Source organism: Oncorhynchus tshawytscha, linkage group LG06 (genome assembly GCF_018296145.1).
Source record: "Oncorhynchus tshawytscha isolate Ot180627B linkage group LG06, Otsh_v2.0, whole genome shotgun sequence".
In the NCBI taxonomy this organism is placed as follows: Eukaryota; Metazoa; Chordata; class Actinopteri; order Salmoniformes; family Salmonidae; genus Oncorhynchus; species Oncorhynchus tshawytscha.
In genome coordinates this window covers 36,807,754-36,822,812 of record NC_056434.1, presented here as the reverse complement: position 1 = coordinate 36,822,812, position 15,059 = coordinate 36,807,754, and the positions used below count along the sequence as shown (strand labels likewise).

At 41.4% G+C, this 15,059-nt stretch overlaps 1 protein-coding gene across 3 annotated transcripts in view; it reads left to right on the top strand.

The window, feature by feature from the left end:
• The window catches only part of pdhx (pyruvate dehydrogenase complex component X), a 69,347-nt gene extending 54,737 nt beyond the window's left edge, over nt 1-14,610 (top strand). For 2 of the 3 annotated variants that reach the window (XM_024423793.2, XM_024423795.1), the window contains 4 exons: nt 1,875-1,933; nt 6,588-6,746; nt 10,169-10,233; nt 13,579-14,610. In XM_024423793.2, the coding sequence (XP_024279561.1) occupies nt 1,875-1,933; nt 6,588-6,746; nt 10,169-10,233; nt 13,579-13,834 (539 nt within the window). In that variant the 3' untranslated portion in view covers nt 13,835-14,610. The remainder of the gene's footprint in view (nt 1-1,874; nt 1,934-6,587; nt 6,747-10,168; nt 10,234-13,578) is intronic. The other variant, XM_024423794.1, reaches the window with a different exon arrangement.
• Nucleotides 14,611-15,059: the final 449 nt, after the last annotated feature.

Below are 15,059 nucleotides of genomic sequence, written 5' to 3'. Positions count from 1 at the left end.
TGTTGAGGTATTCTCTATCCTCTGTCCGTCCAGTTGTTTTCCCTTGTTCTCTTTGTTCAGGAGCACAGCGAATTTCACAGTTAGCTCATTAGTGATACTTCTAACAGCATTCATAACCGTCTGCCGCTAATCGGCACTCTTAAACAGCCCAGCACTAATGCCAGGCCCTGCCCACACCACCCCGGGTACGGTATTGAGGACAGGAGAGACAGTGAGGTATATAGGCGAGAAAGAAAGCGAGACAGAGGAAACCTGGAGGACAGAGAATGAGACAGATTGTAGAGGCAGGACAGAAGGTCAGGGATGTAAAAAACATTTGCCTGTTGTTGCTAGAACGTTCCCAGAACACATTTTAATGGTTCCCAGAATGTTTAAATAAGTTGTGGGAACAGTCTAGTGCAAACATTGTGGGGACATCACAATAGATATGTTCGCAAAACACAAGCTGTCCAGTTGTGCGGATTATTATACAATGTTTATTTTAGGGTGCAAAATTTATTCATCTGATGTTACAAGAACGTTCCCAGAACACATTTTTTATGTTCTTTATGTTCAATTGAAAAATTAAAAAATTCTCCCCAATTTCATGGGGATTCAATTCAAAAGGACATCCCTGCCGGCCAAACCCTCCTCTAACCCGGAAAATGCTGGGCCAATTGTGCACCGCCCCATGGGTCACCCGGTCGTGGCCGGCTGCGACAGAGCCTAGACTCGAACCCAGAATCTCTTGTGGCATAGCTAGCGCTGTCATGCAGTGCCTTAGACCACTGCGCCACTCAGGAGGTCCCCCAAACACATTTCTTTAGGTTGTGGTAACATTGTGGGGATATGACGAAAGAGGTTCCCAAAACACTAAAGCTATCAAATTGTGCTGACATTCAGATAATGTATGTATTAGAGTGCACAAAACATTCCTTTGATGTTGCAAGAATTTTGACATAACAGCCTTTGAGTTTTGTAAAGGTTCCCGAAACATTTAATGCGTTTGTGGGAACAGTGTGGATACATTACAAGAGAGGTTCCCAGAACACAAAATATGCTCAATTGTGATAACATTTATGCAATGTTTAAGTTGGGTAGCACAGGACATCCCTTTAATGTTGCAAGAATGTTGACAGAGCACTTGGTCTAAGTTCTTTATTAAAGGTTCCCAGAACATTGAATTAAGTTATAGCAGTTGGCTGGGATGTTGCAAGAATATTCTTGTGATATTCACATAGGTTACACAGAACATTCCCACAAACAGTGTTTTTATGACGTTCATAGCATATTTGTTTTAGGTTTAACATATTTCATTCTGGGAACCTTTTAAAGAACAGACAATGTCTTCTAGGAATGTTCTTGTTGCATCAGGGGAATGACTTTTCACCCTAAAATAAACATTGTAGAATCAATTGCCCATCTGGACAGTTTTTGTTTTTTGGGAACATATATTTTGGGACGTCCCCACAATGTTCTCACCAGACTGTTCCCACAGCCTAACCATACATTCTTGGAACCTTTTTAAAGGGCGGTTTAATCTTGTTCTAGGAACGTTCAACATCTGGAAAATGTTTTATAATGTACAAACACTCTATAATCATCATCACAACCGGACATTTTGTGTTATGAGAACATTTGACGCGACCTAACAAATGTTCTGGTAACTTTAGCTGAACCAATTTTGGTTTGCTGGGAGGCCTCTATTTGTCCTAAACACACATGATTAGTAAGTCTGAATCTTCACATCATCCTATAGCTTGCATACCAGATGTCACCTGCCATGGTCTTTGGAGAAGTTGGTATTTGGATAATTAACTTACCTGACTAGCAGCTCTTGAATTATAGATCTGGAGTGTTTGACAACTGTTGTCTTTTTTTGTTTGTTTTTTCAGCAGAAATCAAAGTGTCCGTCAATGATTTTATCATCAAGGCCGCTGCTGCTACGCTTAGAGTAAGTACCATGCCTGTTTCAGTCATTCTGTCAATGTTCATTTCCATATGAATGTTTTTGATATATCAATAGTGCCCATAGAAAGTGCACAGCCCTTTGCAAAATGTGTGTTGCTTCACAGCTTGGAATTTATTCGGTTTTAGTTTCCTGAGCAACAAAGCCACGTCACTTTCACCATTGCAGATCCCCTGAAGCCATTCCTCCCCATCTGTCCCTAGTTCAAACAACCCCATTTATATTTATCGACTGACTGGTGGTAGGCTAAGGCAGGCACAGAGCTTACTATTGTCTGGCTGATGGGCAGACTTATAAATAGACACCAATTCCCAGTTAATTCTAGCACGTCTTTTGGCCATTTGATGGGAATTCTGAGAGGTGAATACTCCTTTCTGGAAAGTTTTTCTAAATTAATTTAGTACATTATTCATGGCAAGGAAAGAGAGAGAAAGGAAAACATTTCTGTAGTAGGGAAAATGTCTAGATTTTCAATTTCCTGCGCTCTGTCTGAAGACTGGGCATGTAATCGCCAAACAAAATCTGTAGGATTCAGCTGGGTGCCTTAGCTAGTACAATTTGTGGAGAGGATAAGCTTTGATTTTCATAATGTGCATTTTGAATATGAATATAGCTCCTTTGTGTGACTGACTGTATCCATGGAGACAGGGACAGAGGTGAACAAAAGATGAGAACGTGGCTCACCACTTTGTTAGGACCTGCGGCCGTGCCTTTTGTCAGAGCAGTGAATCTACTATCACACTGGCCCATTCACCTTTCACCCTGGCCCATCCTTACTTCTGTGGAAACATCTTCTCTTAATATGTTATTGTATCTTATCAATCGTGGTGATAGGACAGGGTATAATTTTATTGTCACATGCAAAGGATATGGCAGGTGTAGAACAGCACAGTGAAATGCTTAACCTATCATTTATCTGCATGTCCAGCCCAAAATATTGAGAAAATGTTCCACACTCAATTTGTTGGGGCATGGGCTCTAAAAGGTGTTGAAAGTGCTCAACAGGGATGCTGGCCCATGTTGACTCCAATGCTTCCCACAGTTGTGTCAAGTTGTCTGAATGTCCTTTGGGTGGTGGACCATTCTTGATACACAGAGTAAACTGTTGAGCATAGAAAACCCAGCAGCGTTGCAGTTCTTGACACAAACCGGTGTGTCTGGCAGCTACTACCATACCCGGTTCAAAGTCACTTAAATATTTTGTCTTTCCCATTCACCCTCTGAATGGCACTCATACACAATCCATGTCTCAATTGTCTTAAAGCTTAAACATCCTTCTTTAAACTGTCTCATCCCCTTCATCTACACTGATTTTGAAGTGGATTTAACTATCTGTGGTCACTAAAGATCCCATGGTATTTATTGTAAGAGTAGAAGTCTTAAACCTGGTGTCCTGTCTACATTTCCAATCTGGCCCTTATACCATCATGGCCACCTAATCATCCCCAACTTCCAATTGACTCATTCACCCCCCCTTCTCCCATGTAACTATTCGCCAGGTCATTGCTGTAAATAAGAATGCCGTCTCAGTTAAATTACTTGGTAAAGTAAGGGTTAAAAATGTCGTGCCAAGAGCTGTTAATGTTTCAGTGTATTTTGCCCCACAATTGAGTGTGTTCAAATTTTCCTATTCATGACAACGAGACAAAATTGACAAACAGTTGCATTCATGAGTTTTATTGACAAATGTCAATAAAAAAACCTGATACAAACTAATTTATGTGAGTGCTGTAAGTACATAAATTGTTAGCTCAGTGGGAAATGAATATCCAACTAGTCAGTGACAACTGTTTTGGAGTTTGTGAAAGCAGCAATGTAAGCTTATTACGGTATTATAGACACTATGTCCTTTGTATTCCTATAATCTTCTATGTAGAAAAACCCCTTACCTTCTAACGACTCTTGTGTAGCTTGTTAGTCTCAGCTTTTTATATATTGCATTTAATAGTTTGCAGTTCAAACCATTCCGACTCCACAGACATTTTTTGGTTTATAAAAAGTCCGCTCAAGCTCAGACCCCGTTAATCACACAGACTCACGGTTGGTAGAAGAAAACTATGAATCCAATGGTACAACCCAGAAGCTCAAACACACATGCTTTAAAAGGGGTTAGAAGTCCTAAATCTCGCTGGTGCGACAGTGGGACTCAATAGGTTAACTTGCGAGCACTTTCCCAACAATGCAGAATAAAGGTAATAATTAAGATAAGCAGAAAAGGTGAAATACATAAATAAATAAAAGAAACACGAGAATGCAGTTATGTACAAGTCAATACCATTAATACAATGTGCAGTGCTACTAATAATTGGTGTAGGTACAGTGCATTCAGAATATATTCAGACCCCTTGACTTTTTAAACATTTTGTTACGTTACAGCCTTAAGTCATCATCAATCGATACGCGATACCCCATAATGACAATGCAAAAACAGGTTTTTAGAATTTTCTGCAAATGTATTACAAATAAAAAATGATTACGTTTACATACACCTTAGCCAAATGCATTCAAACTCAGTTTTTCACAATTCCTGATATTTAATCCTAGCAAGAATTCCCTGTTTTCTTTCATCACATCCCCAGTGGGTCAGAAGTTTACATACACTCAATTAGTATTTGGTTGCATTTCCTTTAAATGGTTTAACTTGGATCAAACATTTTGGGTAGCCTTCCACAAGCTTCCCACAATAAGCTGGGTGACTTTTGGCCCATTCCTCCTGACAGAGCTGGTGTAACTGAGTCATGTTTGTAGGCCTCCTTGCTCACACATGCTTTTTCAGAAATTGCTCCCAAGGATGAACCAGACTTGTGGAGGTCTACACATTTTTTTTCTGAGGTCTTGACTGATTTATTTAGATTTTCCCATTATGTCAAGCGAGTTTGAAGGTAGGCCTTGAAATACATCCACTACATCCACAGGTACACCTCCAATTGACTCAAATGATGTCAATTAGCCTATCAGAAGCTTCTAAAGCCATGACATCATTTTCTGGAATTTTCCAAGCTGTTTAAAGGCACCGTCAAGTTAGTGTATGTGAACTTCTGACCCCCTGGAGTTGTGGTACAGTGAATTATAAGTGAAATAATCTGTCTGTAAACAATTGTTGGAAAAATTACTTGTGTCATGCACAAAGTAGATGTCCTAACTGACTTGAGAAAACTATAGTTTGTTAACAAGAAATTTGTGGAGTGGTTGAAAAACGAGTTTTAATGACTCCAACGTCCAACTTCAACTGTTATGTAAGTAAAGTATTTCATTTTTTTCCCGCTTTGTCATTATGGGGTAATGTGTGTAGGTTGAGGATTTTTTATATATATATATATATATATATATAATCCATTTTAGAATAACGTTGTAACGTGTCAAGGGGTCTGAATACTTTCCGAATGCAGTGGGAAACCCTTTGGGTAAGGGGGAAATATCCTCATTGGCAACCTGGCTGTTATCAAATGTTGAAATCAGATGTCAATTATGTATATGGAGGCTTTTACATTTACATTTTAGTAATTTAGAAGATGATCTTATTCATTTTCTTCAGCAAAGTCAGTGCTAGCAGAAAAAAGTCAAGTGTAAGAGTTATTTCACAGTGTAGTTGTGATTTCACCTCCAGAAAAGGGCCTTCAGAGCTCTAGGAATAGTACATATATTCATCTTCTGAGGAAGTTTGTAAAGATAGTCAGAATAAAATGGATAGAAATATTAGATCAATATGTCTATAGACTGCAAAAGCATGAACATCATGAGCACGCACACACACACATAGGATAAGATATCTGGGGTGAGATTTCCTAAGCCTGTCTTTGCTTTGTCATTATGGGGTTGTGTGTGTGTGTGTGTATATATATATATATCTGCTTATATTGATATATCCCACTGTAATTTGTACAGGTAACAGCCCAAATAATGGAAACATTTGAGAAAATGAGCACTACAATGTACTCTATATGGAAAATAGGTGCTTCCAAAAAGGTGTGGTTCTTGTGTTAATTAAGCAATTAACATTCCGTCGTGCTTAGGGTCATGTCTAAAAATGCTGGAAAGGCCATCATTTTGGCTACCATGGGATGACAATGCCCCCATCCACAGGGCACAAGTGGTCACTGAATGGGTTGATGAGCATGAAAAAGATGTAAAACATATGCCATGGCTGTCTCGGTCACCAAATCTCAACACAAATAAACACTTATGGGAGATTCCAGAGCGGCGCCTGAGACGGTGTTTTCTACCACCATCAACAAAGCACACATTTATGGAATTTCTTGTGGAAGAATGGTACCTCCAATAGAGTACCAGACACTTGTAGCGTCTATGCCAAGTTGCATTGAAGCTGTGGCCCTAATTGTTGGCGTTTTCTTTATTTTGTCAGGTACCTGTATTTTCCCACTGTAATCAGTTATTGTATATTCTGTATGATGTCTATGTGGACTGTGCATTTTGTTTGTATATTGTCCATTGCTGGCAGCACCGTCTCACTAAGGCAAGTTGTGGGTATGTGTAAATGTAGGCGATTCTGAGAGTCATTGAGTCGGTCTTCCTTTATCCCCTTCTCTTCCACCCTTCCACTCTCTCTCCCCCTCAGTCCTCTTCTCGTCCTCAGTGTCTAATCTCCTCTGACAAAATCTGACCTGACCTTTGCCTTCAGGAGCTGCCGGAGGTCAACGTGACCTGGTCGGGGGAGGGGCCTCAGGCACTGGACTCCATTAGCATCTCCATCGCTGTGGCAACCCCAAAGGGCCTCATCACCCCCATCATCACGAACGCTGCTGACAAGGGGGTGCAGGAGATCTCAGCTAATGCCAAGGTAGGGTTGAACACCGCTCTACCGATACCCGGGCACTGTTGAGCTCACAGTTCAGAATGGTGGCCTTATGTACTGTTGGAGAAATATATGCCAGTGAGCTACTAACTATCCCGGCCGGAGGGGATTACAATCATTAAATGTTACAGTATCTGAAATTGAATTAGCTGTCTCCATTATTTAATAGTAGATACTAAACACTCAAATTAAAGTTCCACTAAAATGAGTGTAGGACTGTACTATCACCAGCAGCGCTTTGCTCTGAAACTGACTGAGACTACATTCCTCAGGAGCTTTCTTTAGAAAGGTCAGGCTGGGTAATGACTTGTAGTGTGGAGGCTCATTCTGAATCACTCTCTAGGTAAACACATTAGCAGGGTTGGTGGCATTTACCTTCTTGGACAGGGACCAGGGAGTATTGCAGATCTGGGTTCAAATACATGTGTATTTGTTATTTAAATACAAGTAATTATTTTCTGTGTATTTCAGTATTTAAGTAATGTGGCCCGAATCAACTGCTTCTATTGGAAGTATTTGAAAGTATCTTCAAATAAGGTCCTATAAATAGCCTACAATTTGAAAATATTTTTAAATCGCTGGGTTAAATGCATTGGAGTGTATTTGAGTCCGTGTGTTTGACTATTTTCATGCACCTGCTGTTATTGACAAATAGATACAGACCGCCACCCCTTGTCTTACCGGAGGCAGCTGGTTTATCTTGTCGATGCAGCATAAACCCCGCCAGCTGTATGTTATCCATGTTGTCGTTCAGCCACGACTTGGTGAAACATAAGATATTACAGTGTAGAATGTCCTGTTGATAGGATAGTCTTGATTGGGGCTCATCCAGTTTTTATTATCCAATGATTGCACGTTGACTAATAGGATGGATGGTAGAGGCAGGTTACCCACTCGCTGTCGGATTCTTATAATGCACCCTCAACCTACGGCCCCTAGATCTGCCTCTCTTCTTCATGCGAATTACAGTGATTGGGCCTTGTCCAGTGTCTGAAGTAAAAACCTTTGCGTCCGATTCATCACAGAAAAAATCTTTGTGCAAGATTTAAGAACTGCAAAGAATAATGCAGCTAATGCTGTGGTAGAGGCCTGAAGTACAACCCTCCAGACCTGGGTTCACCTGTTTTATTTATTTTTTATTTCAGTTTATTTTAGTAAATACTTCCTTAACACTTATTTTTCTTCACTGCAAGGTCTACCTACACCTGTTGTATTTGGTGCATGTGACAAATAAAATGTGATTTTTGATTTGTCTGAGTTATTGGACATTTTAAGACTCAAGTTCCCTCCATCTCCATTTCAGCATCCAGCTATCAACTGAACGTGCCATAAATATACATACATATATGATGAGAAAAGATCACCATGCTAGATCAGTAGAAGGTATATAAAGAGGTTTATAGTGGGGGTAGGTTTACATAGGCCTCAGCTGCCATAGGCCACTAATGGAGTCTACAGAACCACGAGTCAGTCCTTACCCTCAGGTGACTGCCTGCAGCTGGGGAGAGCGGGAGGGAGGGAGAGCTCAAACACACTTGTACATGCACATTCATTCTTGCTCGCTCTCACACACAACACACCGGTGTGCCAGCTTAAGAAATAGACTTCTGTCTCAAGAGGCTAGTGATTAGGCTGTGTCACCAGCAGTGACAATGTAAATCCCCTCAAATGATGCGGTGGACATGTGCTCCCGATTTTGTGGCCCGCCACAACTCATTACTGTTCTCTAATATTGACTCTCCCCAGAGTGCACACAATCGCTAACAAGACACACACAACCATGTATATACACTTGGACTGTTCTCTTTCTCATGCACATTTACTACACATTAAATGTGAGTCAGAAGCCTGGTTTGAGTTAGGGCAGAATGTAAACCCCTTATCAGCAGCTAATTGAATACAACATGTGGTCTGGAAAATACACAGAGCACTCACTGGCTACCATGCCTGAATCCACTGAAAACATGATTGCTTCTCCTTTCAGTGCTTTTATCGCAAATGGATCCTCATGTGTTCTATTGCGCCTCTGGGTCTTTTGACAGAGTGTTTTAGATAAAAGCAGCTTCACTGCAATGTCTATAAAGCATATTTCCATTTGAATGAGCATGACGTACATGAGAGCTGTATGTAGGATTATGATACGTCATATTGATTTTTTTAAACTTTTGATTGAAGAAGGGAATGTGTGTTTTCATGTTATTGTTTGTAAAAGCACCATTATATTAGAGAACTGCTCATCTGTCATCTCTGCTCACTGAGTCATGTCAACTCCCTTACTCAGTCTAGTCGATTCAGGTCAATAGGGAGGATGACACACTTAATACATTTGGTGAAGCAGCAACTTGGGCTCTCTCTCCACTGTAGCCAATAAAGGGAAAATGTATAGTATACAAAAGTACTACTGTGTTTGAAGTTTACCCAGGACTTGTAATCAACAATGGTGTCAACGGGTTAAACTTAGATGATAGACTACAGGACATGCATTCAGAGCTGTAAATCAAGATGAGTCGATTGTTTACACACAACGTTCATTTACCAATGTTAATTTAGCAGAATATTGTTGTCATTAGTCTAGTGCCGTCACATTTCACCCCAGATGGCCTGCTTAGGCTCCTTCCAAAGACTAATAGCTCGATCCTGCAATGCTGTCCCGAGGCTCCGTATGGAGGGTGTGACGCAATTGCGGCGCCTGCGGAGGCCAAATCGAGCTCCATATGGCGATGCCATGCACCTCCTAATTTTTTTTAACAATGCAGAGCTCCGCAAAGCATAAGTTAGTATGAATGACTTGACTTCTACAGAGGCCGTATCGCAGTAAATGCTGTATGGCCTCTGCAAATGACAGATTGACCTTGCAGAGCCTTTAACTCTAAATTAGTGGGATTTTTCATTCAAAGCAATAGCCTGCAGTGTTTCCTCCCGCTCAGCCAATTTAGCTCTCATTGTGTTAATGAAAAAGCAATGTGTTGACTTCGATGGGGTTCAACAGAGTAGTATTGAACAGCACTCTGCTCTAGCTCTGTGTGTGTTGATGCCTAGGTTTATTTAAGTGATGCTAACAGAAGCTCTGGTGTGAAGCCCTTTTAGTAAAGCAGTTGGGGTGTTGACAGTATGAACTCTTGAGTGAGGATTGCCTTTAGAATGTTAACCATGTCATGTTGGAGGGCGGTTGTCAGCATTTCAACATTACAGTATGGACTTCATGGTTCAACGATATCACTGGAACTGCTAGAAACCTGATTTGATAGATATGATTGAACCAGCATCACCTCTAGACAGTAGATCATTGATTTGAGTTAGGGCAGAATGTAAACCAGTTTATCCCTGACAATCTCATTTTAGAGTAAATCCAGAGGATCATCTGACTACATTAGATGACTGACTAAATGCTGATCTCTTCTCTCCAGGCACTGGCCCAGAAGGCTCGAAATGGGAAGCTGCTTCCTCATGAGTACCAGGGAGGCTCCTTCAGGTAAACACAACACGCCCTTGCTATTGGGCTAGAAATTGCCAGGGGCATCACGATACGATGATATCGTGATATTTAGGTGCCGATACGAAATGTATTGCGGTTCTCACGATTCTATATGTATTGCGATGGGATACTGTGATTTTTATAGTGACTTGACATTCCAAACATATTGCTCACAATACATTGCCTTCATATTCATACCCCTTGCTTAGTCCACATTTTGTTGTTGCAGCCTTAATTCAAAATGGATTAAGTTTTTTTTTTTTTTTCTTCAACCATTTACACACAATGCCCCATAATGAAAACATGTTTTTAGATATGTTTGCAAATGTATTGAAAGTGAAATACAGATATCTAATTTACCACCAAGACTCTTTCTAGAGCTGGCCGGGGGAGAAGGGCCTTCGTCAGGGAGATGACCAAGAACCCAATGGTCACTCTGACAGAGCTCCAGAGTTCCTCTGTGGAGATGGTTGTCCTTCTGGAAGGTTCTCCCATCTCTGCAGCACTCCACCAATCAGGCCTTTATGGTAGAGGGGCCAGACGGAAGCCACTCTTCAGTAAAAGGCACATGACAGCCCGCTTATAGTTACCAAAAGTCACCTAAAGGACTCGGACCATGAGAAACAAATTTCTCTGGCCTGATAAACCACAATTGAACTCTTTGGCCTGAATGCATTGCATCATGTTAGGAGGAAACCTGGCACCATCCTTTCGGTGAAGCATGTTGGTGGCATCATCATGCTGTGGGGATGTTATCCAGCGGCAGGGACTGGGAGAGGCCTCAGCTGCTATAGGCCACTAATACAACCCTACAGACCTGGGTTCACATGTTTTATTTATTTTTTACTTCAGTTTATTTTAGTAAGTACTTTCTTAGCACACTAGTCAGGATATAGGGAAAGATGAGCGGAGCAAAGTACAGAGAGATACTTGATGGAAACCTGCTCCAGAGTGCTCAGGACCTCAGACTGGGGCGAAGCTTCACCTTCCAACAGGACAACTCTAAGCAAACAGCCAAGGCAATGCAGGAGTGGCTTCGGGACAGGTCTCTGAATGTCCTTGAGTGGCCCAGCCAGAGCCCGGACTTGAACCCGATTGAACATTAATGGAGTTACCTGAAAGTAGCTGCACAGCGATGCTCCATCCAACCTGACAGAGCTTGAGAGGATCTGCAGAGAAGAATGGGCGAAACTCCCCAAATACAGGTGTGCCAAGCTTGTAGCGTCATACCCAAGAAGACTCGAGACTAATCGCTGCCAAAGGTGCTTCAACAAAGTACTGAGTAAAGGGTCTGAATACTTATGTAAATGTCATACTTCAGGGTATTCTTCTCACTATGTCATTATGGGGTGTAGATTGATTCAAATATATATGTGTGTGTTTGTGTGTATTTCATCCATTTTAGAATAAGGCTTTAACAAAATGGAGAACAAGTCAAGGGGTCTGAACTCTTTCTGAATGCACTTTATAAGCACTTTATTTCTCTCCTGAACTTATTTACACTTGCCATAACAAAGGGCTTGAATATTTATTGAATGAAGACATCTTTTTGTATTTTGTTAATTTTAAAAACATAATTCCACTTTGACATTATAGGGTATAATGTTTAGGCCAGTGACTCATCTGAATTTAATACATTTTTAAGTCAGGCGGTTACATAACAAAATGTGGAAAAAGTCAGGGGGTGTGAATTCTTTCTGAAGGCACTACGTCTGCTGCAGAGGAACAAGAGAGAGCCATGACAAAAAAAAGTTCTGAGCAGTCATGTAAATATAAGTGTTGGCTCCATATTTCAAAAGATGGAAAGCAAGCTATGAAGAAAGTTTTGGTGCAGGTACAGCCAACAAGGACAAATATAATATTGCGATGCAGTGCCCTAGACCACTGCGCCACCCGGGAGTCCCCCGAGGTGTACAGTTTTAACTTGTTTGTATAGCGAGTTAAATTAACAAATATGGATTGTCAATCAAAATTGGCAAACGCAAAAAATCTCTCCTCACATCAACCCTCAGCACTTTGACGCACAGTCTGGGTATTTATATGCTGACCTCGAGCATCTTGTTATTGGTCAATACTCCTGTCCACTGTTGATTGTCAGATGTGTGAAGTAAATGTGCATGCCCACGGAACAGTTTTTCTAGATGGAGGGAGAGACATCCGCACGAGCTCAGTCATCCACATAAAGGGATGCACGTGCAATTATTGAACTGGGAACATTTTCACGCAGGGAGAAATTTTACAGCATGATGTCACAATTCGAACGATTGGGAACTATTTCACGGGGGAAGATTTGTACATGGCACAAGGCATGAGGTAATAATTCCTGTATAGTTCAGTGGTCTGCTGATAGGGAAGCAGTCCTAAATGTCCTGCTATTAGTTATAACCCAGACCCATAAAATAGCTAGTCCATATATTATGCATACTCTACATTATCACATGCAGGCATGAAGAGAATATGTGAACAGATGACAAGAGCCATCAATTACATGGCCATCCATTCCAGTGGAGGGAGGGCGGGCTGTTTTAATGCATTCAAATTAATGGGGTCTTTTAGACGTAAATGGGGTTTTTGTCTCGGAGAGGAGGATAATTAATTCCTATAGAGGATGTGAGCTCTTTCTATCTCTCCTTGAAGATATACTCAGCAAATAAAGAAATGTCCCTTTTTCAGGACCCTGTCTTTCAAAGATAATTCGTAAAAATCCAATTAACTTCACATTAACCAGCACCTGTGGAACTGTCATTAAGACACCAACTTTATCCATTCGTCCATCCATCCCCAAGGGCTGTATGTCATTAAGCCACACAGCAAATTGCCTATGGATGTTATTGCTCACCAGACACAGAGCTAGGATGGTCTCTCTGTGTTCACCTCTGTTACAAGTGGCACATTGTCTTTGTCTGTTGAGGAAATGTTCCCTCTGGTGTCCTCTTGTATTCAGTTTTAATTCACATATATATTCCACTGCTCTGTTGTGTTCAGTTTTAATTCACCTCTCACCCTTCTTTACGATGTGAGTGTATGTTGTATTGAATGTATTAGTAACAGGGAATCGGTAGTAAAAAGGCCCCGTTATCTCTGACTAATCTCCCCTTGGTTAATTGTCTGCATGTTTTCCCTGGCTGAGCCATACTTATAATGGGATATTCATTGTCTCCTATATCTCTCTCATTTCCCTCCCTTCTCTCACCACCCTTCTCTCTTTCTCACACTCCTTCATACCTCCCCCTCATTCTCCTATCTCCTGCCCTATTTATTCCACCCGATTCCTCACAAATCAAATGAGCTTTATTGGCATGAAATATTAAATCGCTCTCTCTCTCTCGCTCTCTCTGACAGTATTTCTAACCTGGGAATGTTTGGCATCAGTGAGTTCAGTGCGGTGATCAACCCTCCCCAGGCGTGTATCCTGGCTGTGGGAACATCAAGGGCTGTGCTGCATCTGACCGAGGAGACCGGTGCCCTGAGCACCCAGCAGCTGATGACCGTCACCCTGTCCAGCGATGGGCGCCTTGTGGACGACGAGCTGGCATCACGCTTTCTGGACAAGTTCCGTGCCAACCTGGAGCGGCCACAGCGCATGACACTGAACTGAGAGGGGGATGAAGAGGAAGTGAAGGAGAGCAAGGGAAACACTTCCATCATGAAGCCTATTTCATGCTTGTAAGAGAAGCGGTCAGACAGTTAATTTAAGCTCATTTTAACTAAATGACCATTGTCTATGCACATTTCAATGTTAGGTGTGCTATTTGCCTGTACATAGTATATAGTCGTTTTTGACTGTTTATGACCTATGCTATGTCCGGATCATCACTCCTAAGGCTTTGGGATGGAGGTGTGTATGTGTACTATTGCTGCAGAGGTCTATGTTCTGTAGTGGAGCCCCAGACAAATGTTACCATAACAGGGTACGTCTCAGTTAACCTGAGGGAGGTGGGAGCTGCATGGGAGCTATTCTAACACACCATGTTGGTATCTAAAGTGGCTATTCCAGTCCCATATATCAAGTCCCAATGCAACGACCCATGTCACAATTAGTTCTCATTCTTTCACCTGGATAATTCTAACATGTTTTTGTACATTTCTTTCGTGTTTATTATGGGCCATCAAAGCACTGCATTTCTTCTGTGAAACTCATTCTACCCCTGACAGAGTGAGTGGCACTTTGAAATTCCTCTGAACATTCTGACTGTTGTGATTTTTGGGTCTCCTGATAGGTTGAGGAAAGCAAACAAGTCCACTGATATCTCTCACGATTGTGTGTATGAAAGGTTTTAACTTATTTAAATACAAATGTAGTCTCCTATCCATCCCCAAAACAGATATATATATTGACAAGGCAAACTAATAAATTGCATTCAACTCACAAAAGGCCTACTGTTCTGTGTTTTATTTACCAATGTCTCCTCCATCCGTCTTATATAATCCTCTCCCGTGTAAATACAGATGTGTCTGGGTCTGTGTGTGCTTAATTGGAATCTGAAGCCAGAGATTTGCATCATGGCTATTGCATAGAAATCAATTAGAATAATTTGCTGGCTAGAGAGGGGTGTTAAGCCTCCGGCGGCAGATGGATTTGCGCTCTAAGTATGTTTAGAACAGCTGTTTACATGTGTGTGTCAGCACTGGTGGGGTACTGTATCCTCCATAAACACACAGACACTGTATAACATTTCCAGTGTGTCCAATGACATCAGTATCCCACTCCCTTTACCCCAGCAGATCCCTCTGTGGCCTTAACAGAGTTCATCTTTGTTAAATCGAGGTGCTCAATATAAGTTTGACTTGGAGATCTGAGGCGTTCCTGGATTCATCTTATC